This window comes from Acromyrmex echinatior, chromosome 5 (genome assembly GCF_024713525.1).
Source record: "Acromyrmex echinatior isolate Ae372 chromosome 5, ASM2471352v2, whole genome shotgun sequence".
Classification (NCBI taxonomy): domain Eukaryota; kingdom Metazoa; phylum Arthropoda; class Insecta; order Hymenoptera; family Formicidae; genus Acromyrmex; species Acromyrmex echinatior.
This window is the reverse complement of record NC_141856.1, coordinates 14,023,564-14,049,086: the sequence shown is the minus strand read 5'-3', so window position 1 is coordinate 14,049,086 and position 25,523 is coordinate 14,023,564. Positions and strand designations below refer to the sequence as shown.

Genomic DNA, 25,523 nt, shown 5'->3' with positions numbered 1-25,523 from the left:
TTTAATTTATTTTGTAACAATTTAATAAAATGCAAAAGTGAATAGTATATGTAACATTATATTGTCTATGAACTTTCATATTCTTCCGCCATTATCATAATATAATTTGCAAACATGTAACAGTTATAAAATATACTAACGATTTATATATAACGATTTCTTTATCGTCTTCATATGATAATATATTATACATTAAATATATATAAGAAGAGAAAAAAGCGATAAAAAATATTTTTTTTTATAATTTAATAACAATTAATTATTATATTGAACGGCGAAAAAGAGAGAATCGCATTAGTATAAGATAGTGCTGATGACGCACTACAGTTATCGCGCATGCACACTAGGCTTTGCTGTACACGAGTAAATGCGGATATCGAAGTCAGCCTTGGCGTCTAAACGACCAAACCAGTCAGTGGCAAACCGGCGTCGACCAGACCTCGGAGGTCGGCTGAAGTCGGTTATAGTCGTACGTAAGAGAGGATTGAAAGTCGGTCGATGCTCCGTTAATTTTATAATAGATGACACGTAGACATAAACGAGCGTTGTCATTCATAAATTCATAAAGAATACACAGTAGTTGAGTGCATCGTGGACGCGGTGCATTTGTGATTACTAGTGATGATGATGTGACGTGTTACTTTCGCGATTGCTGAAAAGCGTACCGGAAAGTGCATGTTGCTCTCTTCGAAGTTCGATTGGTCCGAAGACAGCTGGGAGAAAGTTCTTGAAGGGGGATGCTCCGAAAGAGTGTATAAGTGTGCTCGTATAAGGTACGTTCTATTTTCTACTACAATGATTTACGAAATCGAGGCGAATGTAGAAATAATAACGGAATGTTTAGAAATTTTTGCTTCATTATTTGTAGATTTTTGATGTCATGAAGTAGATCTTTATGATGAAGATAGAAAAATACTTGAAAGGCATCGTGAGTGTGCTTTGATTTAGAAACTGTGAAGAGATTTTTTTCTTTAATTAATAGACGTATAACATATCAAGAAGGAAAAGTGAAATTGCATATTTTAAACAAAATGATTTACTTCAGACTTAGGGAGAAGGGGGAGGGGATTTCCTTTTATAATCATAGACAAGGTTTCTCTGTTTATTAACAAGGTTTCTTTAATGATTGCAAATCGAATTTAAAATTACAACAAAATTACAAAAAAATTAGAATTAAGTAAATAAATTTATATTAGCAGATTTAATTTTGCTCCGAATATAATAAATGGAATTTATTTAATAAATTTGTGATAATAAGTACGTGAAATTGGTTAATAAAAAGAATTATATAAAATATTATATCAAAAAAATTTATTCTAAAGTTAGCAACATACTCATTGTAGGTGTAAAATTGCGTTATTGTATAATATCAGCATTGTCGACAACAATTATTGTAAACGGAAGCATGAGCCATTGTGTCAAGGACGGTAGTCCATGATGCTGTGTTGACTCAGATCCATCCATAATGCAAAAATAACTCTATGAACAAAATTTCTACGAAATTTTGTGATTAAGATTTTGTTTTAAGATTTTTTGTATATAATGTAGTCAGATTTTTTATATTTACACTTATTTATTTTTGAAAGTAAACAAAAAGTCTCTAAATGAATCACATAAATAAAATAAGTAAAGATAAAATGAAAAAATTTTAAGATTTATGTAATAATAATAATTATTCAAATATTTAACAAAATATAACAAAGTTTAATACATTCGCGATTGCAGTATTATTTATGATAAAATTATCTGTAATATTGTAAAATTATCTATAATAAGTAATGTTTATCATGTTTACGTAATTATTATAAATATTATATCAATTCAAAGGTTCTTATAAGTATTGACAAAAATTAAAAAATTTATAATTAATTTATAATTAATAAAATTTATAATTAATTTTAAATTTTAGAATATAGTTACTATACTTTTGTACAATTATTTTTTTACAATTATCTACAATTATCCGGATTATCGCATGAGACCGCTCAGGCATACATGTGCAAACATACTTTCTGAAAGATAAGAAAAAATATAAAGATTTGAAACTGTATTTATATCTTACTAGTCTTACTAAACATACGAATATATCAAATCTCTTATTAAATATGTTAAATGTTATTAAATGATATTAAACTAATATATTTATAATTTTATTTAACTGGTTATTTAATAATAAATGGATGAACGTAATTTTACTTTTTAATTGCTGTAAAGTTATATAATTTATACTTATTTTTATTTTCTTTAAAGTTGCAAAGTGATGCAATTTGATGCAACTATATTACAATAATTATCAATTGAATTTAGTCTGCACGTCATAGAAGTCAAATAGTCAATAATTAATTAATAAATGTTTGTTTGCAATCCTGAAAATCTATTTTATCGTCTTTAAAATATTTTTTTCAAATTGCTTTAAAAATTTATACGATAAGAGAATCTAGAGAAGACAAATTTATAACTTTATACAGTGAATGCAAAAAATATTCGTACAAGAAAATTTTTTATAAAAAAAAGTTATATTTGTAAAAAATAAACATTAATTAACAATTTTATATAATAAATACATTTTATTTTTACATAAACAAACGAGATTTGCGTGTATCTCTAATTTTAGAAGCATGTAAATTTTGAACATCCAAACAATACAATTTTTAATTTTCACTTATTTTTAAGATTTTTCTATAATTAATATTATCTTTTTGGTATATATAATTTAAGAAACTATTTTAGTCTATTTTATTCTTTATGAATAAATTGTTAATTATTATTTTTATATCTAAAACTATTATTTAGCTCGTAAAATATATACAATGAGTGCAAAAAATATTCAAAGAAAATATTTTTTAACCCTTCTCAACACAATTTTATTTAAAATATTTTTTAAAAACTTATTTTTAAAAGTGAATGTTATTCAGCAAGAAATGACCATTAATTAGATGTCAAATCGTTAAATTAGTGTCGAAATCATCGTATCAATATCAATTCGATGAGTCATTTTCTTTGAAAAAATATTTTCTTTGAATAGTTTTTGCACTCATTGTATATATTTTACGAGCTAAATAATAGTTTTAGATATAAAGATAATCTACCGCAATTATCAAAAACATATAAAAATCTAGTGTAATATTTACACTGCACTTTATTCTTTAAATGTACGAACTCATGATTAATCTCTCGGTGCGATATTTATCTTTACACGAAACATAATGACTCGGCACGCAACTTGTACATTTCATATATTTCTTCGATATATTACGAAATCATTTATTTACAATTCAATCAAAACATGATTTTCCATATCAAGAATTAACAACAAATAACTGTCAAAAAAGATTATAATAAATCTAAATATGTGTAACAATGAATGAATCTAGATACATATGACAAGTTTACATCTGTATTACGTACGCTATTACATTCCAACGTATGTTTATTTAGCATTGATTAAAAATAATTCTTCTCATTAGATCACAGACCTTGATCAATTGTCAGACAGAGATAATAATTCGTGACGATATTTGATGATGATGTGATAGATAACGTTTTCTTTAATATGGCAATTCATTATATATGTTATTATATATGTTATTATATATTATTATTTACTTATTTAATTAAAATTTGTTTTATATGTAATAATTTATGTTGTACGTAATTATGTTTAAACGATCTTTTATTTCTGCACAAATGATGATGTATTATATTAAATACTATAATAAATATGTATTTTAATAAAATTATTTTATTATTATAAAAAAAAATATACAACATATACGACATTGGTTATATAATTTTTTAGATGTTTCAAGTTTAAAAATAGCATACCATTCATAAAATTTTAATAAATCTATACGTATACGTTTGCCTAATTAGCATACTTCGAATACTTACGATTCAAGCAAACAATCGAGTTAGGTGGCTAATTAAAATACGACACGTGATACATGTGGACTACGCGTGGACATTCAATGAGTATTACGTTTGCATACGATATCAAATGTTTTTAAAACAAAGTGTTTTTAAAATATGTATTTTATAGAAATGTATAAAGGAATTATTAATAACGACTTCAATTTAAGGATGAAATTATCTTGATAAAAATATTGTTATATGTGTATATGAATCGTGCTGCACAGTATATATACTGTTGTCAATCACGATATTATTTATCAGGGGAAACATGACTCCGCTCAACGTGTTTCTTCTCCTATATACAATATAATAAGCCATTAGTCGCACCTTACATGTTATCTCTATTGGCAACAATCGATATGATATACTTTTTCTTTCATGAAAAAAATTAGAAAATATTTTAAGTTTATTTTTCGATAAATTAATTATATCTTGTATATTGTTGTTATTAATTTTGTTATTTTATAAGTAAAACGTTATATTATGAAAATTAGTTAAAATAAATGTATTATAATATTTTATAATATTTTCTCAGAAAAAATAACTTAATATAAATATAAATGTAATTTTCTTTATAAATCATTATTATTGAAATAGTTATTCAACGGAGCGACATAGGTATGCTGCATTGTATAAGACTGGAGAATGTTTTCTTTTTAATTTTTGAAAAATTAATCAGAAATTAAAAATTAATTAATATCTGTATAGCCAATATTCATTAATTTTACCTTTAAAATATTTTTTTTAATTACACACAAGAATTAAATTACATATATGATCCAATCAAAAGCAATTATCATTGTTTTTAATTACTGTATTCATTCATGTCTTCTTTCTCCATTTTCTTTTCTTTTTTACGTCATAAAGCCTACTGATGGATTGTATAGAATAAAGCGAAGTTGATTGATATCGCCCATAGTGAAATTATATAGTCACGCAACGTCATGTTTTTTCCCTCTTTCTGTTGCGTACACCATTCGCGTTCACATCTTCATGCGATAAAAGCGTAACCGGCGCACCTCTCAGCGATGTCGTCTCTATGTAATTGGCCTGTAATTAAGGTGGGCGCGCCTCTTTTTGCTGAATCCTCTTATGACCAAAAACATACTCGCTCTCGTTCCCAGAATTGTTTAATGGCAAGTCATTTCGGGAACTTTCAGCTACCATTTCATGCTAACTACTTAATCGCGTTTCGTTAAGCATATTTTAAATAACTGATAAATTGGTTTTTTTTACAATACTTTGAAATACGATAAATACTAGTGTCATTTAACGATAGATATAGATGTCGCATATGGGAATTTGTAACATTCTATGTTACGAATAAATAACTTAGGGCGGTATTCATAGTTTGTTCTTATTTTAAGACCGTCTTAAGTAATATCTTAAGATGCTATTACGGTTCTCTTATTGGTTCATGACATCTTAAGACTTAAGACGATCTTAATATCTGAATATAAGATCTGACTATAAATACTGGTCTTAGAGTAACTTCAAATGCAGTTTATAACTGCGACTGCTTGTGGAATATGTCATATGGAACACGATGATGAAAACCGGTTTATAAGAAAAATTTTCTGGTCTGAAAGGGCCAACGCAATCGTAAAATGAAGGGCATAACGCAGAATTTCAATATTACGTCTCTCAGCGAAATGAAGTTAGAGGTGTTCAGGATTGCGACAATATTTTCTTGTCGATGCTAAATAGCAATCATAGAGAAATTTAAAGAGTACTTCTAAATATATACAGTCGATCATCTCGTTCCTGTTTCAGGGTGAAAAGACATCCAGGTAGCTTCAGGCATGACGAAGTACTGGCTGAACGTGGCCCTTCTCAGGGTCGTTCTACCAGTCATCTTAGCCGGATGTGAGTACCATTCACGTAACTCCTTCTCTGTTCTATTTCTTTTTACTTATATTTTATAATCAATAAATGGGTTATGAGTGTGTACAACTTTAAAATAGGAGCGCGAAAAAATAAATATAAAAAATCGTTATGAGATTAGTTCAATCTTGTAATCATTGTATTTATTATTTATATTAGCTATATCAATTGGTTTAATCATTTATTTTTGCAAAAAAGTATAATTATAAATACGTTAAGTATTATTATCGTAAAAGTTTCATTAAAAAATTTTTTTTATTACAATGTTATATATTAAAGACGTTTATTAAAGAAAATTTGTCGTAAAACTGTAAAGGAATTAAAACTAAATGCGAGTACAAAGATTAGTTGTTTAATACGGAAATATCTGTTATAATCATTGTCATAATAAAGTATAATAATTGATGATATCATATCTATAACAATCATATTTTATAATAGATTGACTTCAGCTTGTTAATTATAAAGCAAAAAACAAAATGAAAAACATGAAATGCCGATTTATCACCATTCATAATAGAATGATACTAGAAATAAGCAAGAATATGTCGAAAGAATCTTAAATTGATTGCCTACATTTTGCATAATCATATTCAGTATTATGCTAATAGATAGCATAGGAAATATCAATGATTTCTTCATAATATAACTTCCTCTGATAATTGCGTGTTTACTATTTATGTTTCGCATATCATTTTATTTTTTTGATTTTTTATATAACAAATCTCTTAACAAGTAATTTTTTTTAATGATTATATGATTACTATTTGTACTTTACATATTTTATTTTGTTCTTTATTATATTTAAATATCTATCAATTTTTGATAAACATTTATACATTAATCTGTATATATATTAATCTTTATTTGAAAACTTATTTTAAAAGATTTTAATTAATCTTTTATTTTATTCACAAACAGAAAAGATAATTTTTATTTTATTTCTATAATAAATAGAAAAGAATAAATCTATCAGAAATGTACATGATAAACTTATAATAAGCTCAATCCTAACATAAAATATATAACTTTAATATTTATATTGCCTTAATAGTTATATAACATAATTATACACATAAATTTTTAAGATTCATACTATACAAACGAGTAGATTAATTATTTGTACGTTTCATATTGATCCATTTATTATCAGGCGAAGAGTAATGACGTCATTGTTTATCAGTGTGTTATCAAATCACCACATGTTAGATCACTAAGTAGCAATACATTACCGTTATTGTCTTTACTTTCTATTATTGAATAATAAATTTTGCAAAGAAAAGTCCAATTAACTATAAATCTTATTAATTATTACCAATTATCCTATTTTTTTACGAAATACTTTATGCAATATATTTTACTTGTCCAAAAAAAAAGAAAACAGCAAAATGGATTGTTCGAAAAATATATAAATTGAATAATGTATATAGTAAATTAATTTAAATAGATAAATTTTTCTAAACATTTAAAATAATTTAATGTTAATGTATATACTTGTAATTCTGTAATCGTTATACTAAGAAAATAAATTAAAATGAATAATTATGTCTTTGCAATGTAAAATATGTAAAAACAAAAAATAAATAGAACAGAAGTGTATTTCCGTAAAATTCACATAGCATGAATATACGTTCCAAGTTGCTCGAAGAATATTCTAAAATTAGGAAGCAGGTGCTTGAACCCGGATGAGAGCAAAATTTCTTAGCTTTGTTCAAATAAACATTCGATTTCAACATATTAAACTATACAAACGTATAAAATGAGATTTAAGTGTTCTATAATTATAAAAAATAAGACATCCATATTCCACATAAGCTTGTTGAAATAAATTTTTTGTCAAATGTAAACACAATTTATTGCAATATTTTGTAAATTTTTTATTATTCTTTGAAGAAGAATACAAACAATAAATAATTAATGTCAATCTTGCAATATAATAATTTAGTCTGAGATATACAAAAATATTATGTTATGATTTTTATATATTATATCTTTCTATAAATAAATAATTTTAGTTAAATGTTACTTTTTACATAAACATTTAATGTATTATTAATGTAATAAAATTAATATATATAGATATTATTTATTTTAAATGCGAAATTAATCGAAGTGTTTAATATTTATATAAATCAAATTATGTGTAAAAACGTTGAAATCTCGCAAATATAATAATTAACTTCTCTGTATGATTTTATATTTATAAAAGTTGTATAAAAAAATATTTCAAAAACATTAATAAATATTTCATACGTGCGATTTCTCTATTTTCGGACTCACGTACAGTTTCGTGATGCGAAACCTTCCAGACTAGGCTTAAATTATTGACTTTGAAAAAGAAATATGTGATAGTAGAAATATAATATGACTGTGAATAATGTTTTTTTGCTACGATTATTACTGCACATGTGAACCGTCCAATTATTTAATGCAAATAATTAATGCTTTAATGCTTCCGAAATTTATTTTGAGAATTTCGTTAATATTGTTACTATAAGATAGAAGATAATCAATCTATAAGTACAGTCCATATAAGTACTTATATTGATTATTGATCTATAAAACAAACGTGAATACTGTATTAATTATTTAGTACTTAAATTGAACATAATTTGCCAAAAATATGATAATATTAGAGACCGTAATAATTATAAATTAAATATTATTACAGAAAAAGAAAGAAGAGTATATTATATTAGTACAAAAATATTTATTTAAAAAAAGATAATTGTTAAAATAATTAGCAGAATCGTGCACGTTTGTGATGAACTTCATTTGGCAGCGACACAATGTAGTTATTTATGAGTGTCGTGCAAATATAATACGTGCCGTGAATAGGATGACTAAGCTGCTATATAGAGGGGACTACTGAAAATGATGCTATATTCTTGTATCAACATTTAAAAAGGTCAAATAACATAAATTCTAGTATATTATAAAATATCAAAATTAGCAGGTAAATAGATAGATACGTTAGTTTATAAAGACGTTCCATGTAACGTTCCGTGAAAGTAATTATCGTCAGACTAATCTTCTGATTTGCATTAATTATTAGCACATATGCATATGTTTAAGTTATACACTGGGTGTTTATTTAATAACATCTTCGTTAAATGCCTATTTCGGAAACTTTTCTAATATTTTTTTTATCAACATAAACATTAAATATATTTACAAGAAATAAAATATTAGAATATCGAATATTATTATTCGAATATTATATTATAGTAAACTTTTAAATTGAGAAAGTTTTTTAGAATGTTATGATTAGAATAAATGGATCAATAATAAAAAGCGAAGGTCTTGACGAAATAACTAGAGGGGTTAAAATATCATTTTCTAAGAACATCTCGTTATAAATGACCTTTTCACAAACGTAGAAATAACTATTACCGCAGATTCATATACTTTATGTGCTGTTGTACATTTCATTAAGGCAAGATCCTTCAGATAAAGCTTAAAATGAAAGTAGAATAAAACTTTATGAACAAAATAAGTAATTGGATAGTGTAATTGGTTAGTGTAATTTCTAACAAAAGCTCCATAAACATCTCTAAAATTTTTGTTGAATAAAAAATTTATTATCATTATTCTTATAATAAAAACATAATTGGCACTTTATATATCTTCTATACTTTTCCTTATATTTTTCAGATTTCATATCTAAATCTCTTTTTGAAGTCTTAAAATTTCTATAATTCTTTATAGAGGAGCTAAAAGTCTGATATATTGAAATAAAAAAGCTATATTGAAATAAAAAGCTATAAACATCATATAAAGATGAATTTTAATTTTATAGGTACGATATGGCGACCAACGGGATTGTCGATCGTTTACCTGGGACTGATGCTTTATTCTCCGATAGTCCCAATACCGACGCACAAAACCATGACAGGCCATACGGGAATATACTTAAAGACTTGTATTTGTCTGGCATTTCTTGTAGTCATAGCTCAGATCACCTTTCATATTGTCCTTTTGTCACTACCGCCGTATGGATACTTTTTACAAAACTGTAAGCAACACTCTGACCTAAATATTACGTTACCTCTATAAAAGTTGGAGATTATATTCTTAAAAATACTATACCTTTACATAATATTTTGGACATGATAGTATTCGATTAAATATAATATGGGACACAAAACAAAATTTAAAAGAATATTTGAAAACCGTAGAATTTTTAATTAGAAATTATTTTAACCCTAAACATAAATAAATATTTTTAGGCGAGTTTTTGGAGAAGCTCTTCAGACACATAGGCTTTGTCAGATTAGATAGCGCATCTGTATGGGAAATATTTTACTGGTTGGCGCCGGAATTTATAGTTTTACCTACCGTACTTGTTACATATTTTATATGTCGTTTCCTTACACAAAGACGTGTTAGCATTGAAGAAGAGGAAACTGCTCTTCATCAGGAAAATAATTTGCAACGAAAAAAAACAGAGAATAGTTCCACAAAGGTAATTATACTTTCGTAATGTTGTGTGTTCGGCATAAAATAAAAATGTCTGCAATATTTAATATAAATATGCATAAAATGCCATTTATGACGAAATCATTCACAATCTCAATCACTTAAATTCACTCTAATATAAATTACGAATATTTTACGCAAAAATTGATATCTTATCAAAGATAATACTTATGTTTACAATTTAGATAATTAATTTCCTGGGAAGTATTGGTATCTACGTTGTATTGGCGTCATTATGCTGTGTCGCGGCTTTGAAGCCATCAATAGAGGCGGCCTTCTACTTCCTGGTGTTTCTCGGCGCTGCTACATGTTGGGCATGCAACAAAGAACTGCGAAAGGGATTTTCCGTGATTTGCAGGATCATCATGGTCATCGTGATTGTTCACATCGTTATATTACTCGCCTATCAGAACGAATGGTTGCAAGAAATTATTCCTGTATCTAGTACCTGGTCACGTTACTTGGCTCTGGCTGCAGTTTATCACACAAATTGTAGCGATCCGAGAAATGTGGAATATACAGATAATGCTGATTGGTTGATTTACGGATACGCTTTGAGATTGTTCTGGCTCTACTACATCCTCGCATTGCAGTCACAATTTCTCAGTAGAAAACCGGTGAGTTTAAATATTTATTAATTAATGTAAACAATAATATATAAAAATTTAAAAATTATAAATTTATATAATTAATTATTTAAAAAAATTAGAATAGCATATTTAAAGATATTGCTAGATAATATTAGAGATTAGTATTCTTAACATATATTTTATTACTTATAGAATTTTTAGTGCCAAATTTTTAATTACATTAGAATTATTTTAATTGCTATATTATTAATGCAATCGTATTATTTTTATATTGAAAGAAATTTGGGTACAAATAATTTCTATAGAACAAACATTCTATCGCATATTATCTTTAAAAATATATCTTTAAATCATATTATCTTTAAATTAAAAATTTGGTGTAATAATTAATAAAGTACAATAAAATAGCTATAGAATTCAATATATAGTCTACATGATATATCAAATATTATTAGAAATAATATATTGGTACATTCTTCTACCAAAGCTTCTTTTAAAACTTGGAGGCTTTTATCCCAAGCTATACATGCTATCTGTCCATTGCATAGAGCGTAATTAACTCATTTGTGGAGGAGTAATTATTAACATCACTACAAATAACAGTTGATAGCCTAACAAGACCTTTGAACTAACTTAACCGTATCTTAACTGTAACTTAACTGTATCTATGAAATCATTGATATAAGATTAAGGCTAGGTTGTTCTACCTTTCGATAAACTTCAGCTTACTTTCTTACTTTTTTATTCTTTTGTTTATCCAATTGATAAATTATCATATAGTTTATTTGAAGATAGAACAATCAGTCCCAGGCTTATTAAATGAACCACAAAAATAGAATCGTCAGCTATTGAATTAGTCGTAAAAAATAGTATTTTATTTTATCGGTATATGATAATTTACTATAAATTTATTATTATACATTTAAACATTATATAGTTCTGAAGGTAATTCTATGGTTTCTTTGACATCTTGTAAATTTTGTAAGTTTCTTTTAAATTTTATACTATTAGGTGTTGGAATTAATTCGTAGCGTTTTACAAGTGATGGGAAGTACTTTCATTAATGTATTTTTTAATGCTCATGTGAAATAAATAACATTCTTTCATTAAAAAACGCTACGAATTAATTCCAACACCTAATAATTTTGGCAATTCTGTCGATTTTTTATTTGTGGAAAATTTTGTTGAAAGTATGTTGCTTGTACTAACAAGGCATTACAGGCGAAAGAAGCAAAACGATTAAGTGGCAGGCTGGAAAATCTGGACACTCCATTGTCCAGGCATGTGTCCCTCAGGCGCAGGACACCTTCCCAAAGATGGCAATCAGCTCGTCGTAAGGCTCGTGTAAGGACTTGTTCCATATAAGAGCCGATTCAATATATAATATTTTCAAATATTTATAATCACACAACTTCGCCTTTGTCCTCAGCTGCTTTTTATTTCAGATTCTTATTTTGTTGATATGTATCGTATTGGATGCCAAAAGTCTACATGAAATTTTTTATACAAAACTTATTTCTAAGTGTTATATTAGCTATATACATTTATAGTTGTGCATTTTAGAAAAATTTCTCTAAGCTTTTTAACCAGTTTAATTTTTAAGTATATTATTTGTACATTTTCAGTATTTATATTGTATTTTTTACTGTATTTATTTTGTACAATATATTTATATTTTTGTTATATTAACATTTTTAGTTTAAGGTTAAAATTATCATTAAAATTTTCAAAATTTTGATTCAACTTTCTGGTTTCCCAATTTCTCATAATATTTACAGTTGTTCTATCTTTTATACTTTTAATATATTTTTATGATTATTTATTGTAGTGTTTGTTGTGTAGTAGTTCTCTTTTTTAAATTTCCTCAATATTATTCTTGTTAATTAGATTGGTAGACTTTATTTAGATATTCTTCTTAAGGAGAAGAATTCTTCTTTGTTTGAAGTACTGTTTTTGTTTGAAGTACGGATTTCGTCAAATTGCTTTACAAGCATATTCTTAAAAGTATAAAAAAACTGTAAAAAATAAGATTTTTTGATCAGTCAAACTAAAGTACCTCCTTAAACTATATAAAATGTAATCAACAATCATTATAATTAGTCAATTTTAATATTGATTATAAGAGCTATTAGCATTATTATTTATGTAGCTTTATTAATATAATCTCTGTTTAATACGTTCTTTCCGAAAATTAATCTTTTGTAAAAAATTGTTTCGCCTATTTTTAAATACTTTCCATGTTTTCTTATTTGCTGTCGCCTTCCAGATATGCAGTTGTTGTTTAATGCTGAACAAAATCATTTTCCGTTTGGATGCTGCTATGTTTAGTTTGCCATTGTTTTAGAAGCTGGTCGTAGATTCGCCGTTGGCAACAATCGACGAGCGAACGCCTGTACGTATACCAATTGAATATGCATGATTAATTAATTATTTACCAACAATGTACTTCACAATTCTGCATGTAACAAATTTTTAAGCAATCCAAGATTCTCTATTCAAGCAAACCTGGCGTGCAGTTGCAATTAACTTCGCACATAATTTTCACACACGCAAATATTAACCAAATTTAAGCTAACATTAATAAACTGGTGAAGGTAAACGCATGTTTTATACATTTTGCATGAAGGTTGTTATTGTCATAGGAAACTTGGAGAATACTGATTTAGTACAATCTGAGAAATGTAGTAATAGAAAGTTTAGTAAAATGAAATTATTTATAAAATAAATTATAAACTTACTATTAAAAGTGTTTAAAAAGTAAAATATTTGATTTATTGTATAGTTGATGCGATTTGGATCTGGAAGAACGGGGCTTCTTCAGGACTCTACTACCGGAAGTATTATTGTGAATCAGGATGGTCAACAAGATGATAACATACAAATGCAAAGTCTCAGTGAAGGTAAATGTATGGTTTTATAAAAAAAAAAACAATTCAATAAAATAAATAATTAAATGACTTTTTTAAAAATTAGGAACACCTGATGAAACACCAGGCGTCATTGAACAAATAATCATGGCAGTGTATTCTATCTTCCAATTAATAGTAAATTCATCATATCTTGCTACAAATATAATAATGATGGTAAGTATCATAAAATAAAAATGGCAAGTAAAAATATTATAAACAATCGGATCGACTATTTTTTAAAATTTTCTTTCAGACGTGGAGCATAATGTATCACAGCTGGACAACATTCGTTCTGCTTTTATGGGCGCTAATTCTGTGGATGGTTCCCAATAAACGTGCTTCAATGATGAAATGCTCTCCTTTCATCGTGTTCTATGCAACTCTCTTACTTCTCGGACAATACGTATACAGTATGGATCTGACAGATGAAGAATTGCCGAGAGTAGTAAGTGGTATAAAAATTTCTGAAATTGGTTTCAGCAAAACTGATGAACTCGGCCGTTGGCATCTTATAGTTAAGGTACGCGCATTAATATCTTCCTCAAATAAGAAAATCTAAATTTATTTATAAGTATAAATTAATTTTACAAGCTGTATACGTTAAAATAGTGTTTAATGTAATTTATTTATTTACAGTGTTTATTTATATCAATGTTCTGGATCACTATGAGACAGTACATGGCAGAACGAAAGCAACAGCGACGGTCTGCTCTGAGGGATATGGTAGCGCCTTTACACGTATCTGTCTCGACGGCTACAACCGTTATGAGTCACCAGGAAGCACCAGAAATCAAGAGCAAATTTATGAAAGCTGTTGGAAAACTATTGCAAGATCTATTGACAAGATTTTGGATTGCTGTGGTAGCAATCATGCTGTTCATCTGCGGCATTACGGGCGAGCGCATGACTATGTTCAGAATCGTTTACATGTCGCTGTTTCTCATTTTTGTTATCACATTCCAGGTGTTATATTTAAATTCTGAACATATATCTATTCGAAATTTATCAATAGGAATGTATTATAAATATTAAATCGTGGAATTTTAGATATCGTGGACAGCATGGAGAAAAATGATGTATGTATTTTGGGTGACTGTCATTGGATATTCGATCGTTATGTTGATCCTCGTTTATACCTACCAATTTCAAAACTTTCCGAAATATTGGGAGTATCTTGGTATAGATCAAGATTTGTAAGTAATTGTGAAATTATTATCTCATTTATTAAGCATTTAGATTTTCCATCAAATATATAAAAAATCATCTCATGTTTATCGTAAACAAAGAATGCCATGACATCATTAAGTTGATAAATTATTTTCTTTTCCTTTTTTTTTCAGACAAATGGACATTGGATTAGAGATCTACGAGATCAAAGATTTGTTTGTGAGATTATTAACGCCAACGTTTTTCGTTATCATTACAGTACTTCAGATTCATTATTTCCACAAGGATTTTCTTGAAGTCACAAATATTGATAGATTAGGGTTCGTAAAAAAATGATATTAATTATATAATAACTGTATTTAAAAATGCCTTTTTATTAATTTTAGGCCCGAAAGCTCATTTAGACGAGCTAGTCTAGGATATTCTCCCAGCTTAAATATTCCAGAATCTTCACCAACTGAGGTTACACTCACCGAAGATGAGAAACATACGATGTACACACTGAAGCAATTAAAACGTATGTTCTTTATTAATTTTATTTAATATTCTAGTGAACGTTATTGTTTTATCGAAATATTATTATTAATAAATGTTTTTGAAAATATAATTACAGATATGTCAAAATTAGAAAAAAAAGCGCTGTTACACAAAATGAAAAAGCATCTTGAAAATTTTTATAATTACACCTGGCTGTTCCTCGAAATACACATGCAAAAAATAGTTTTTATTTCATTTGTTCTTCTGTGCATCAATGACGTAAGTGGAATTATTATGATCAACGCATACTTTTTAAAATTGAAAAATAAAATTAACTAAACAATTAAATAACATATTTATCTTTGTTTTAGGTATGCGCAATAAATTTCTTTTTCATCGTCGCCGTAGTTATAATGATCAATTTTAGAAGAAATATACAGATAAATTCAATTAATGCAATGGCCGCGATAATATCGCTTCTAATGGTTACCAAGATGTTGTATCAAATTAAATATATTAATCATGATAACTGGAATGTCAATTGCACTGTAAATTAAAATTTATTATATTAAAATGTACTTTCTTTTAAATTCGATTAAATATATTACTTCAATTAATTTCAGAGATCCGTCGATGAGCAATATGCAAGTAACAATACCGTCTACAATATAGCCGAATGGTTTGGAATGAAAAAAGCAGGTCCGGGTATGCTTCCAGACCTGTTGAAAGGTTACATTGGCATTGTTACTGTGACAACTTTCAGGAAAATTATTAGAATTCGACAATGGTTTTATCGACATAATAAAGGAGAATCATTGGATACTCCTCAAGTAATGTTCCCAACCATTACAAGAGTGGACGCTGACAAAGGATTACCAGAGTGTTTAAAGTTTCTCTTCAACTATGGTTTTTACAAATTTGGTCTTGAAATGTGCCTCATTGGGATTGTTACGCTGATTGGCACTAGACTAGATTTTTATTCCGTCTTGTATAGCATATGGTTGCTACTATTTTTTTCGTTGAAAAGGAAAATTGTCGCACGAATTTGGCCCTGTTTTAGAACTTTTGCCATAATTCTCCTACCTATCCAATACGCCATTGTTGTGGCTCCACCTTCGTGGCTTTGTATAGGTAATAATACATTAGAAAAAAATAAATTCTTTGATTATATAAAGCAAATAAAACGATTTTTTTTTTGGATTTGTTCCAGATTATCCTTGGAGCAATTCTGAAATAATGAGAAGATTGCAGGAATGGATGTATCTTCCTGATCCAGATTTCCCTCCGAATTCCAGAAAACTTATTTGTAAGTTTAATACAATTTAAAATTAACAGAAAGATTTTGCATAACATTTTATTTTGTACTCAGGTGACTTTATCTTACTAATGATGATCGTGCGACAAAGTCTAGTCTTCCACATTGAGCAACAATATTTGCAGCCTGACAAGGATTTTGTGGCTGGACACAATTATTCCGTTTTCCAAGACATGGAAAAACCAAATTTTATAAATCCTGTAAAAGATTACGTGTCGCACATTCATTCATGGCTGGATATAATTAAACGTGGTAGCATGATGAGTCTCATGTGGGTGACCTTATCTATAATGTTTTTGGCTGGAACGAAAAGAACGAATCTCTTTTCGCTCGGCTATCTTTTAGGAGCATTTATATTCCTTTGGCAAGGAGGAAATTTTTACTTAAGACCAATGAGAACTATTTTGAAATGGTGGAACATGCTAATCGGATATAGTGTTATTGTAATTTTCTCAAAAGCTCTTCTTCAAGGTGTGGGTTGTGTCCTCATTAAAGAAGTAAGTTCTCTCTTTTTTCAATTTATTATTTCTAAAGTCATTACAACTATTATTTATTGCAATTTATTGCAATTTTTGTCGTAATTACTATTTCTTTAAATAAAATAAAAAATTTTGTCTATTATTGAATTTTATTTGGAATAATTGTATGAAAACATAATTCAGAAATTTCAAAATAAATAAACATGCAATACAATTATACAATGCAATTACAATTATAGAAAGATAAAAAATGTAAAAATTATTATTATTTTAATACTAGCTCGAAATATCAGCCTGTTGGCTTGTGCAATTATTGGGTATCGCATGCTTGAAAAAGTTCAAGAGTTCCAGCGAGACACTGAATCCGGCCAAGTGTACTGTCACTAGTGAAGATATCGGCATGGTTTGGGACGGATTATGTTTTGCCTTTCTTTTGATACAAAAACGATTGTTCAAGAGCTACTACTTCTTCCATATAGTAGATGAGACAAAAGCCATGAGCATTTTAGCATCTCGCGGCGCAGAATTGCTTGAAGAACTGCATCAGAAACGTATAGAAATTCAAGAAAATGTGGAGAAAACTGTTTTAGAAAAATTAAAGTTCAAGATGGACAAGATTAAAGCTAATCAGCAAAAAATACAGGGACCGTCTTATAAAGAATCTCAGGCTCACAAAGTTGGTAAGCTATTTTTTTAATGCACGCTTTATAATTTTATATAACATTTAAGGATATATAATATTTAAAAGAATATGTCGTTTTATTGAAGCAATCCTGAAAAAAACTTGAATTTTGTCATTTAATAGGTAATCGTTTATTTAACAATAGGTCACGAAGTATTTTTATTTATAGACACGAATAAATATTATTTTTCTTTTTAATTCTTTGTATTTTTATAATTACTAAATATTTTTACAAATTATTCTTGATAATTTGCCTTCTCGATGTCTCCGTTTTCATTGTTCTACTACTCATTTACTACATATAGTATAACACCCAATATATCTTTAATGCGTCAAAAAAGAGAGACAAGCACCACTGGCAAGATCTCCTAGCGTGAGCTCTTGCGTGTCCTCGGGTCATACGCCCCCGCAAGGATATCAAACACCTTTGGATGAAGACGACGACGAACCACCTCCTTTGACTCCACGGGCAGCGTCCTTATTGCAAGCACCCACGCCGAATTCTGCCATCATGACGGTCAGTCTCGAGGGCTACCTCGAGCCGACACGTATTTCGTTTGGTTCGCCACCCAGTAGCGAGCTAAATCCTCGAGGACCGTCACCAGACGAGACATTCCCGGTGTTCTCGCCCCCGCCTTACGATCGAGGCTTAGCCGATCGATCACTAACATCTTCTATGAGACATCGGCGTCAATCCAGCTTACCAGTTGGGCCGACGTGGATAAACAATGATCCGCGCCAGTCGATCATCTCGACGGCCTCTCGTTCCCCGCACTCACATCATACGTGTAAATCACTTATCGGCAATATCTGCATAGCCAGTGACCTGTACATATGCTTTTTAATGTCTGCACATTTAGATCTTCCGTGAAACACCTGAAGCAGTGTCTATAATGTTCGTCACGTCTTATTAGAAGCGACTTCTAAATCTGTTTTTTGATAATAAAATATATACAGTAAAATATATTGAGCTAAGAACTAGTTCAAAATTATCTTTGTATATAAATGCTTATATTTGCAGGTTTGCTTATCTACGCATATTTCTATGAAAATCGAATTAAATGATACTTCATATTTCTCTATTTCCTTAATTTATTTTATGTTATTTCTTTTCGCAATTACATTGCATTATTTTTCAAATACTTCTTTTATCTTCATTCATCACCATATCTGTTATCATTTTACAATTCTTTCTTTAATCTCATAAAATCTTATATGCATTTAATGCATAAAAATTTAGAAATCCAGAAATTTTACAAAACAACAACAGGAATTGCTTTTATATTTTCTGATGGGTTGTTCTCAGTAATCCAATCAACAACGGAATCGAAGGATCTAATTCCGATGTAACATACCATATATGTTGCATATTATAATATATTATGTGTTGTAGCTATATAGATTTTTATTTTCCATATCTTTATTTTATTTCTTGTGTCTTTCTGTTAGATGAACTCTATCCAAGAACACGGCCATTGTACAAAATTCGTTCGCCGCAGACCAACAGAGAGGGTAATTGTACATTTTTTTACAGCTGAGCATTATCCTAACAACTGTGATGTCACAGTCCCAGATTAATTTTATAATTTCATTTGTATATAAAATGTACAGTGTTTAATCTAAAGAACAATCTAATGTACAGTTTAAAGTAGCTGATGTGTTTTAAAATTATATATGTATAGTTGATCTATTGGCATTTTTATGTATATTTGTTTATTTTTATTTAATAGAGATACTATAATTATATCAAAATTAGAATATAATATTCACAACTCTATAATATTCACAGCTCAAACGTCCTTGCACTTTTTTCTAATTACATCAAGGTCACTTATATATGCATGGCTTTTGCTTACGTAATGAAAGTAATGACTTATTAATAACTGTAATTCTTTTTACAATTAGCAATCAGATCGGGCGATTATTACATGTTTGACGATCTGGATGACGACGACGTTACCGATCTTGTTCCTGATAGTGATATTGAAAAGAAGGAAAAAGAACGCCGCCGCGAACAAGAACGAAAAGGAAGAAGAATGACTGTTTCAGAGGTAAATAAAATTATAAAAAATATGTATCACGTCAAAACCATTTTGTTTTCTTCAAGGTATTGAACTTCCGGTATGAACTTGAGTGACTGATGTTGTAATACCGATTCACAAACAAGGATTTTTGTTAAGATTCACTAATCTCTCAATTAAGATGTTGGTCCATCGAATTGCTTAGAAATATTTCAAATACATATCATAAAATTTCAACATTATATACATATTTACTATTAAAAGTAAAATATTTATTATATTTGTAAGAAAAATTGTGTGTATATTATATGTGTATATCACAATGTTACATATTAATACCATAATAAATTTAGTAAAAAAATGATATTTTGAAATTTTTCTGAAAAAGTATTTCGAATAGACCACTACAAAACCGAATGGTGCATCTCTTTCTCTGTGATAATTGCAACCAAAAGATCTTCGTTATGTGTTATCAATTCCCCTTATCTTTCTTTTGCTCTGAATCTATGCATTGGTAGCACCCTTTTTTCTTTTTCTCTCTCCTCCTCGAGGAGGGATCCTGCAATACGTCCGGGCCAACAACGATGGCACGAAATCGATCGGTGGAACTGACGCGTAAGTCTCCTTACAGTTGATGAACACGCTGATTAAGACAGACATTGAGATCGCGACGCATGTCGCCATGTACGGAGGAACAGAAAAGGATGCCCTGAGACTCCGACGTAGAAGTGTACCTTTGACACGGAAGAAATCATCCATGTCCTATTTAAGCGCTCGCTCCGAGACCGACACTGCTATGGCCACCGATGTGAGACATCCCGATTCCCAGTAAAAGGCTGCATGACCGCTACAGGCATTTGTCTGCCTATAACTGTCACTTTTTACTCTTGTATATAATACTGTCTTTAAGGCCGAATTGTCGAAGACAGATCTCACCGTTGGTGCATTATGTGGTTGATTCTTTTTTATAGGAGACCTAAATCCACATCTTATACAAAAACACATAGCAGTAAAGTCATATCAATACATTTTTCAAAGTCACTTAAAAAAAATTTATATTAATTTTACATTTATTTTGATGAACGTTGAAATACTTCTTTCTTTTTTTGTTAAATTTCTGAAAAAATTTAACAATAGATTGTCTCCTAAATAAGATTCGACTATTGGCTATTAGCTTTCTATGAATCGTTTTGTACTACTTTTGTGCTGATATATTCTTCTTGTACCGTTATATTATTGCTTTGTCGTTCGTCTGTGCGATAAAGCAATTTGTTTTACTTTATGTGCATCTCGATTTTATTATATGCAATTAATTTTACTTTTTATAAATTATATTAACTTGCTGTGATTTATTTTTAATAATAACATTTCTATTATTTTCTTTTTAATATTAATATCTTATTCCAGATCTGTTTAAGACAATTTGCAAGATATTCTTAATTCAGTTTAATTTGTATTTTAACCAAAAAACTTTTCGCTATTTTTATTTATTTATTGTTCTTTTATTAAATATAAGTTAACACAATAACAAGTAATACAAAGCAGTCACAGCAACGAATTCTATATGGCAAGTGGATTATCTTTCATATTTGCATAATGCTTTTAGTGCTCGATGATATATCTTCTTCTCTCATAAACTCTCAGCTTCGTAGAAGTATTGGATACAAAATTTTACTATTGTCTTTATCGTCTTCACATCGTTTAACACATTGTACTTATTTTTTATTAATTTATATGTGTTATAATCATAGAATGATAGCAAGGTATTTCGTCACTTATACACACATGCGTATTTTATATGAAGATTTATTTCATATTTTCTACATGTAGTCTTCTGTAATCTTTGTAATCACTTGTAATGCTTATTGTACGCTTATTGTACAGTAAGAGTAAGTATAAAATAAATATTAAGTAATTAAAATTCAAAAATATAAATCTTAATTATGATAAAATCTTATTATGGATAATTATTTAATTCAAAGTTAAGATTTTTGGAACTTGAGTATTATTAAATAAAATATTTGGACTTAACAGTATTTAAAAATTGCTTTATTCGTTTAAAATTTTTATAGAGATACGACATGCACTTATGCATTTTTCTCAGCAGACTTAATTAGTTTCAAGCACACGATCACACAGTTTAAGCATCAAGTAATATTTCCCAATATATAAAATTTACGTAAAATTATTTAGGGTCCCGATCGAACGAGTCTCACTTCAGTAGAGATGGAAACGGATGAAAAAGAAGTTACAGACTTGGTCAAAACACTAGAACCATCAGATATAAAAGAAGAGAAAATAGAAGATAAGGAGAGTGACAAGAAAGAAGAAGAACAGAAAGTCTCATTCTTTACGTACTTCAAGTTTCTCTTGGTGATGATTAACAGCACTCTAACTTCAATGACAAAATATCTAAATCGATTCTCCTACGACTATAGATATATTCGCAAGGTTTTAGCAAAAGAAAAAAAGATCCTAAAGGTATATACAAATTATTATTTTTAAAAATTGAAGTTAATTTACAAATAAAAAACATACTGTAATATTTGTTTAATACTTGATGATTATATTTAGGCGAAACCAGATTTTCGAATGGGAATGCGATTAGGAATTAATCAAATGTGGCAGCCTCTCATACAGGAACGGTAAGAATTTACTCTCTATAAAAACTTTTATATAATCATAACACTAAAATAAAACATATTATGTTTGTTTAATAAAATTGAGAAACTGTATATTTAATTACTATTAAAAAAATTTTGGAGTTACCTTTTTTAGGAAAATTTATATTGTTAATTATTTAGTTATAAAATTATATATTAGGAGTATTATTCAATTTTTTGTGCTATTCTGGCTTTTCAAACATTAACTTGTAAATATAATGTAGTTGCTTAAATTATTTCTATTTTGTATTGCTGCTATTTTTATGTATATGTTTTATGTATATGTTTATTCAAATATCTTTTACAAGATGCCGAACTCTTATGTAAATACATTGTGCAACATAATTTTTTTACTTTAATTTAATTTTTTTTTATTTTTTTATTTTTTTTTATAAATGCTTTACCGCATATGTGTAACGTATAAATTATCTAACTATTGGATAATTTAATATTTGTTTTTATAACTAAATGTATTATTTAAAAATGCAGTAAAGAATTACATTTTTGTTATTCAATGTTGCAAAGCATACTTTAAAATTAGTTGGCGTCAAAAATATAATTATAACTTATGCTTTTTCCATATAACCCGCGATAATAAATTTTTAAGAAATCTGAAATATAATTTTTAAAGAATGTGTGTAAGTATAAAAAATAATTTTAGCGGTTTCCAAACTTGAAACTAAAATGAAAATACGTAGATGCTAGTAGTAAATGTGCTCGCTGTAACAGATCTGCTACAAATGGCAATATGGAGGAGCAGTATGATCCTGGAGAAGGTCCGAGCCAACCACAACCGCAAGATGATAGGTAAGGGCTTTTATTTTGTGTGAATTGCTTTGATAGATATTTTGTAAATGTATCATGTGTTTAATTTATTGTGCACTTAGCAAATGTGATTCTTGTACATTTATTACACCAAACTAATCGAATTTCATCTCTATAATAATTATTTATATTGTAATTTATGAAAATAACTTGTTATTAAGATAAAATAATTGTTTTTGCTTTTCAAATTGCTTTATTATTTATAATATTAATTAAATGATATAGAGAATATATACAAGTTTATTTTTAAGTCTAATTAGAAAAAAAGAAATATTTAAGCTATATATTATACTTGTTGAAATAAAATTCAGTTTTATATTTTGCTATTTCTTAAATTATGAATCTTTTGTTTATAATAAAAATAAAATTTCCAAATTTGTTTAATAAATCAAAATCCAACAGGATTAGGACACTTAAAAATTTTTATTGTATTATATTTGATCTTATATGAACTCGATCAACAAGTATTAATCTGATGAAAAGATTTGAGCCTTGTTGGTAAAAAAAAATTAGGTAACTGAAATAAAGGTCCTTCGAAATAATAGCATAAGCTATTTGCGTGGCATAAAAATCGTTTCATGATTGAAGGATCAGATCAATTGCCGTAAGTTTTATGTGACATGACTATTGTCACAAAAAACAACAAATTTTTTAATTATAACTAGATCACTTGATTCTATAATATATATTTTTCATGTTTTTTTATAATTTGTTTTATAATAATATTAGGTGTTGGAATTAATTCGTAGCGTTTTTTAATGAAAGAATGTTATTTATTTCACATGAGCATTAAAAAATACATTAATGAAAGTACTTCCCATCACTTGTAAAACGCTACGAATTAATTCCAACACCTAATATAATTTTTCTTTCAAATTTATCTTTTATTATTATCTTTTTTCTTATCTTTTTTCTGAATAGTAGAATTAATAATATAATGTTTTAAAATTATGATTAAAATTCTTTACTCTCGTAACATATTTGTACGAAGTAAACGTAGAAAGAGTGTGGTGTTGTTTGTGTCAGGAAGAGGAGCTCGCTGGCAGTGCCGCACATCCGAATTCTGGCGCCGAGTTTGGAGCGAGGATTGGACATGTCCTCCTCCAGGTATCAAAAGTGTGTCGTGAAACCCAAGCATCTCAATGTGCTTGATCTTTTTACTATTTTATAAATGCACTTCTCGCACGCCTCTCCTCGCATGCGGCACGTCAGATAAGATCCTTTTATATCTAATAATTGACTGCCACCTCTACTTCGTTTTGTGGCAAAAAGGATCACTTCCTGACACGAAAAGAGCAAAAAAATTGACTTGCGCAATGTACAACTTGCGTGTCTCTTTGATTATTATACACAGTGAACGACGAAATAACGTCCACTGTAGCAAATACATTAATATTGTCGAATATCTTTAGTTCCATTTTCAGGTTTCACGGTTCAGATTTCATGGTTCCTGAACTGGGCTTTAAATGTGCTTTTGATATCAATTTATCTAAAAAGAAAGATGTATCTCTGTTCTTTATTACTATTCAGTTTTGATATCTAAAATAATTCCTTTTTATGTATTCAGAAATTACTTTTCTAAACTTTTCTATTTAAGTAACAATTTTGTATATTTATATCTATTTTTATTTTATATGTGAATTTTTATACATTAAATAATTTTTATTTGTTATGTATGTACATTTAACACAACTAGATCATCTTTCTTCTATGTAAATTTATGTTGAATAGTTTATTTTAATTACAAAATATAATTAACTTGAAGATTTTATGTAAACAGCACACTTTTCTCGCAAGCCTTGGCAGAACAAGAAGAAGAAATTGGAGAACTTTCAGAAGTGGATCAACCTCCCATTGTACAATTGGCAGCGTCTATCTGGTTTGGAATTTTGGCGCATTCTAGTATACTTTGTTATTTTATGGTGTTTATACATCAAATTAAGAACGCATCAGTACTCTCGACACCATTGCCACTTATGGTATTCTTATGGGGTTCTTTAACAATCCCACGACCTTCAAAAACGTTCTGGATAACAATGATCGCATATGTCGAGGTAAAAAATATATCTCATAATTTATTTCTAAATATATATTATATAGAACCTCGATGTAAGTATTCC

At 28.1% G+C, this 25,523-nt stretch overlaps 1 protein-coding gene across 11 annotated transcripts in view; it reads left to right on the top strand.

Moving 5' to 3' along the window:
* Positions 1-357: 357 nt before the first annotated feature.
* Piezo (piezo type mechanosensitive ion channel component) overlaps positions 358-25,523 on the top strand; it is a 30,856-nt gene continuing 5,690 nt past the window's right edge. For 2 of the 11 annotated variants that reach the window (XM_087406202.1, XM_087406200.1), the window contains exons 1-28: positions 358-773; positions 5,686-5,778; positions 9,596-9,811; positions 10,026-10,261; positions 10,461-10,892; positions 12,078-12,209; positions 13,210-13,257; positions 13,648-13,765; positions 13,839-13,948; positions 14,028-14,294; positions 14,411-14,737; positions 14,822-14,967; positions 15,115-15,261; positions 15,328-15,458; positions 15,555-15,697; positions 15,790-15,966; positions 16,042-16,549; positions 16,629-16,724; positions 16,788-17,230; positions 17,493-17,892; positions 19,344-19,406; positions 19,800-19,945; positions 20,547-20,723; positions 22,109-22,396; positions 22,490-22,560; positions 23,308-23,385; positions 24,430-24,510; positions 25,184-25,457. In XM_087406202.1, coding sequence (XP_087262328.1) covers positions 5,715-5,778; positions 9,596-9,811; positions 10,026-10,261; positions 10,461-10,892; positions 12,078-12,209; positions 13,210-13,257; positions 13,648-13,765; positions 13,839-13,948; positions 14,028-14,294; positions 14,411-14,737; positions 14,822-14,967; positions 15,115-15,261; positions 15,328-15,458; positions 15,555-15,697; positions 15,790-15,966; positions 16,042-16,549; positions 16,629-16,724; positions 16,788-17,230; positions 17,493-17,892; positions 19,344-19,406; positions 19,800-19,945; positions 20,547-20,723; positions 22,109-22,396; positions 22,490-22,560; positions 23,308-23,385; positions 24,430-24,510; positions 25,184-25,457 — 5,319 coding nt within the window. In that variant the 5' untranslated portion in view covers positions 358-773; positions 5,686-5,714. The remainder of the gene's footprint in view (positions 774-5,685; positions 5,779-9,595; positions 9,812-10,025; positions 10,262-10,460; positions 10,893-12,077; positions 12,210-13,209; positions 13,258-13,647; positions 13,766-13,838; positions 13,949-14,027; positions 14,295-14,410; positions 14,738-14,821; positions 14,968-15,114; positions 15,262-15,327; positions 15,459-15,554; positions 15,698-15,789; positions 15,967-16,041; positions 16,550-16,628; positions 16,725-16,787; positions 17,231-17,492; positions 17,893-19,343; positions 19,407-19,799; positions 19,946-20,546; positions 20,724-22,108; positions 22,397-22,489; positions 22,561-23,307; positions 23,386-24,429; positions 24,511-25,183; positions 25,458-25,523) is intronic. The other 9 variants (XM_011064963.2, XM_087406203.1, XM_011064968.2 and 6 more) reach the window with 9 other exon arrangements.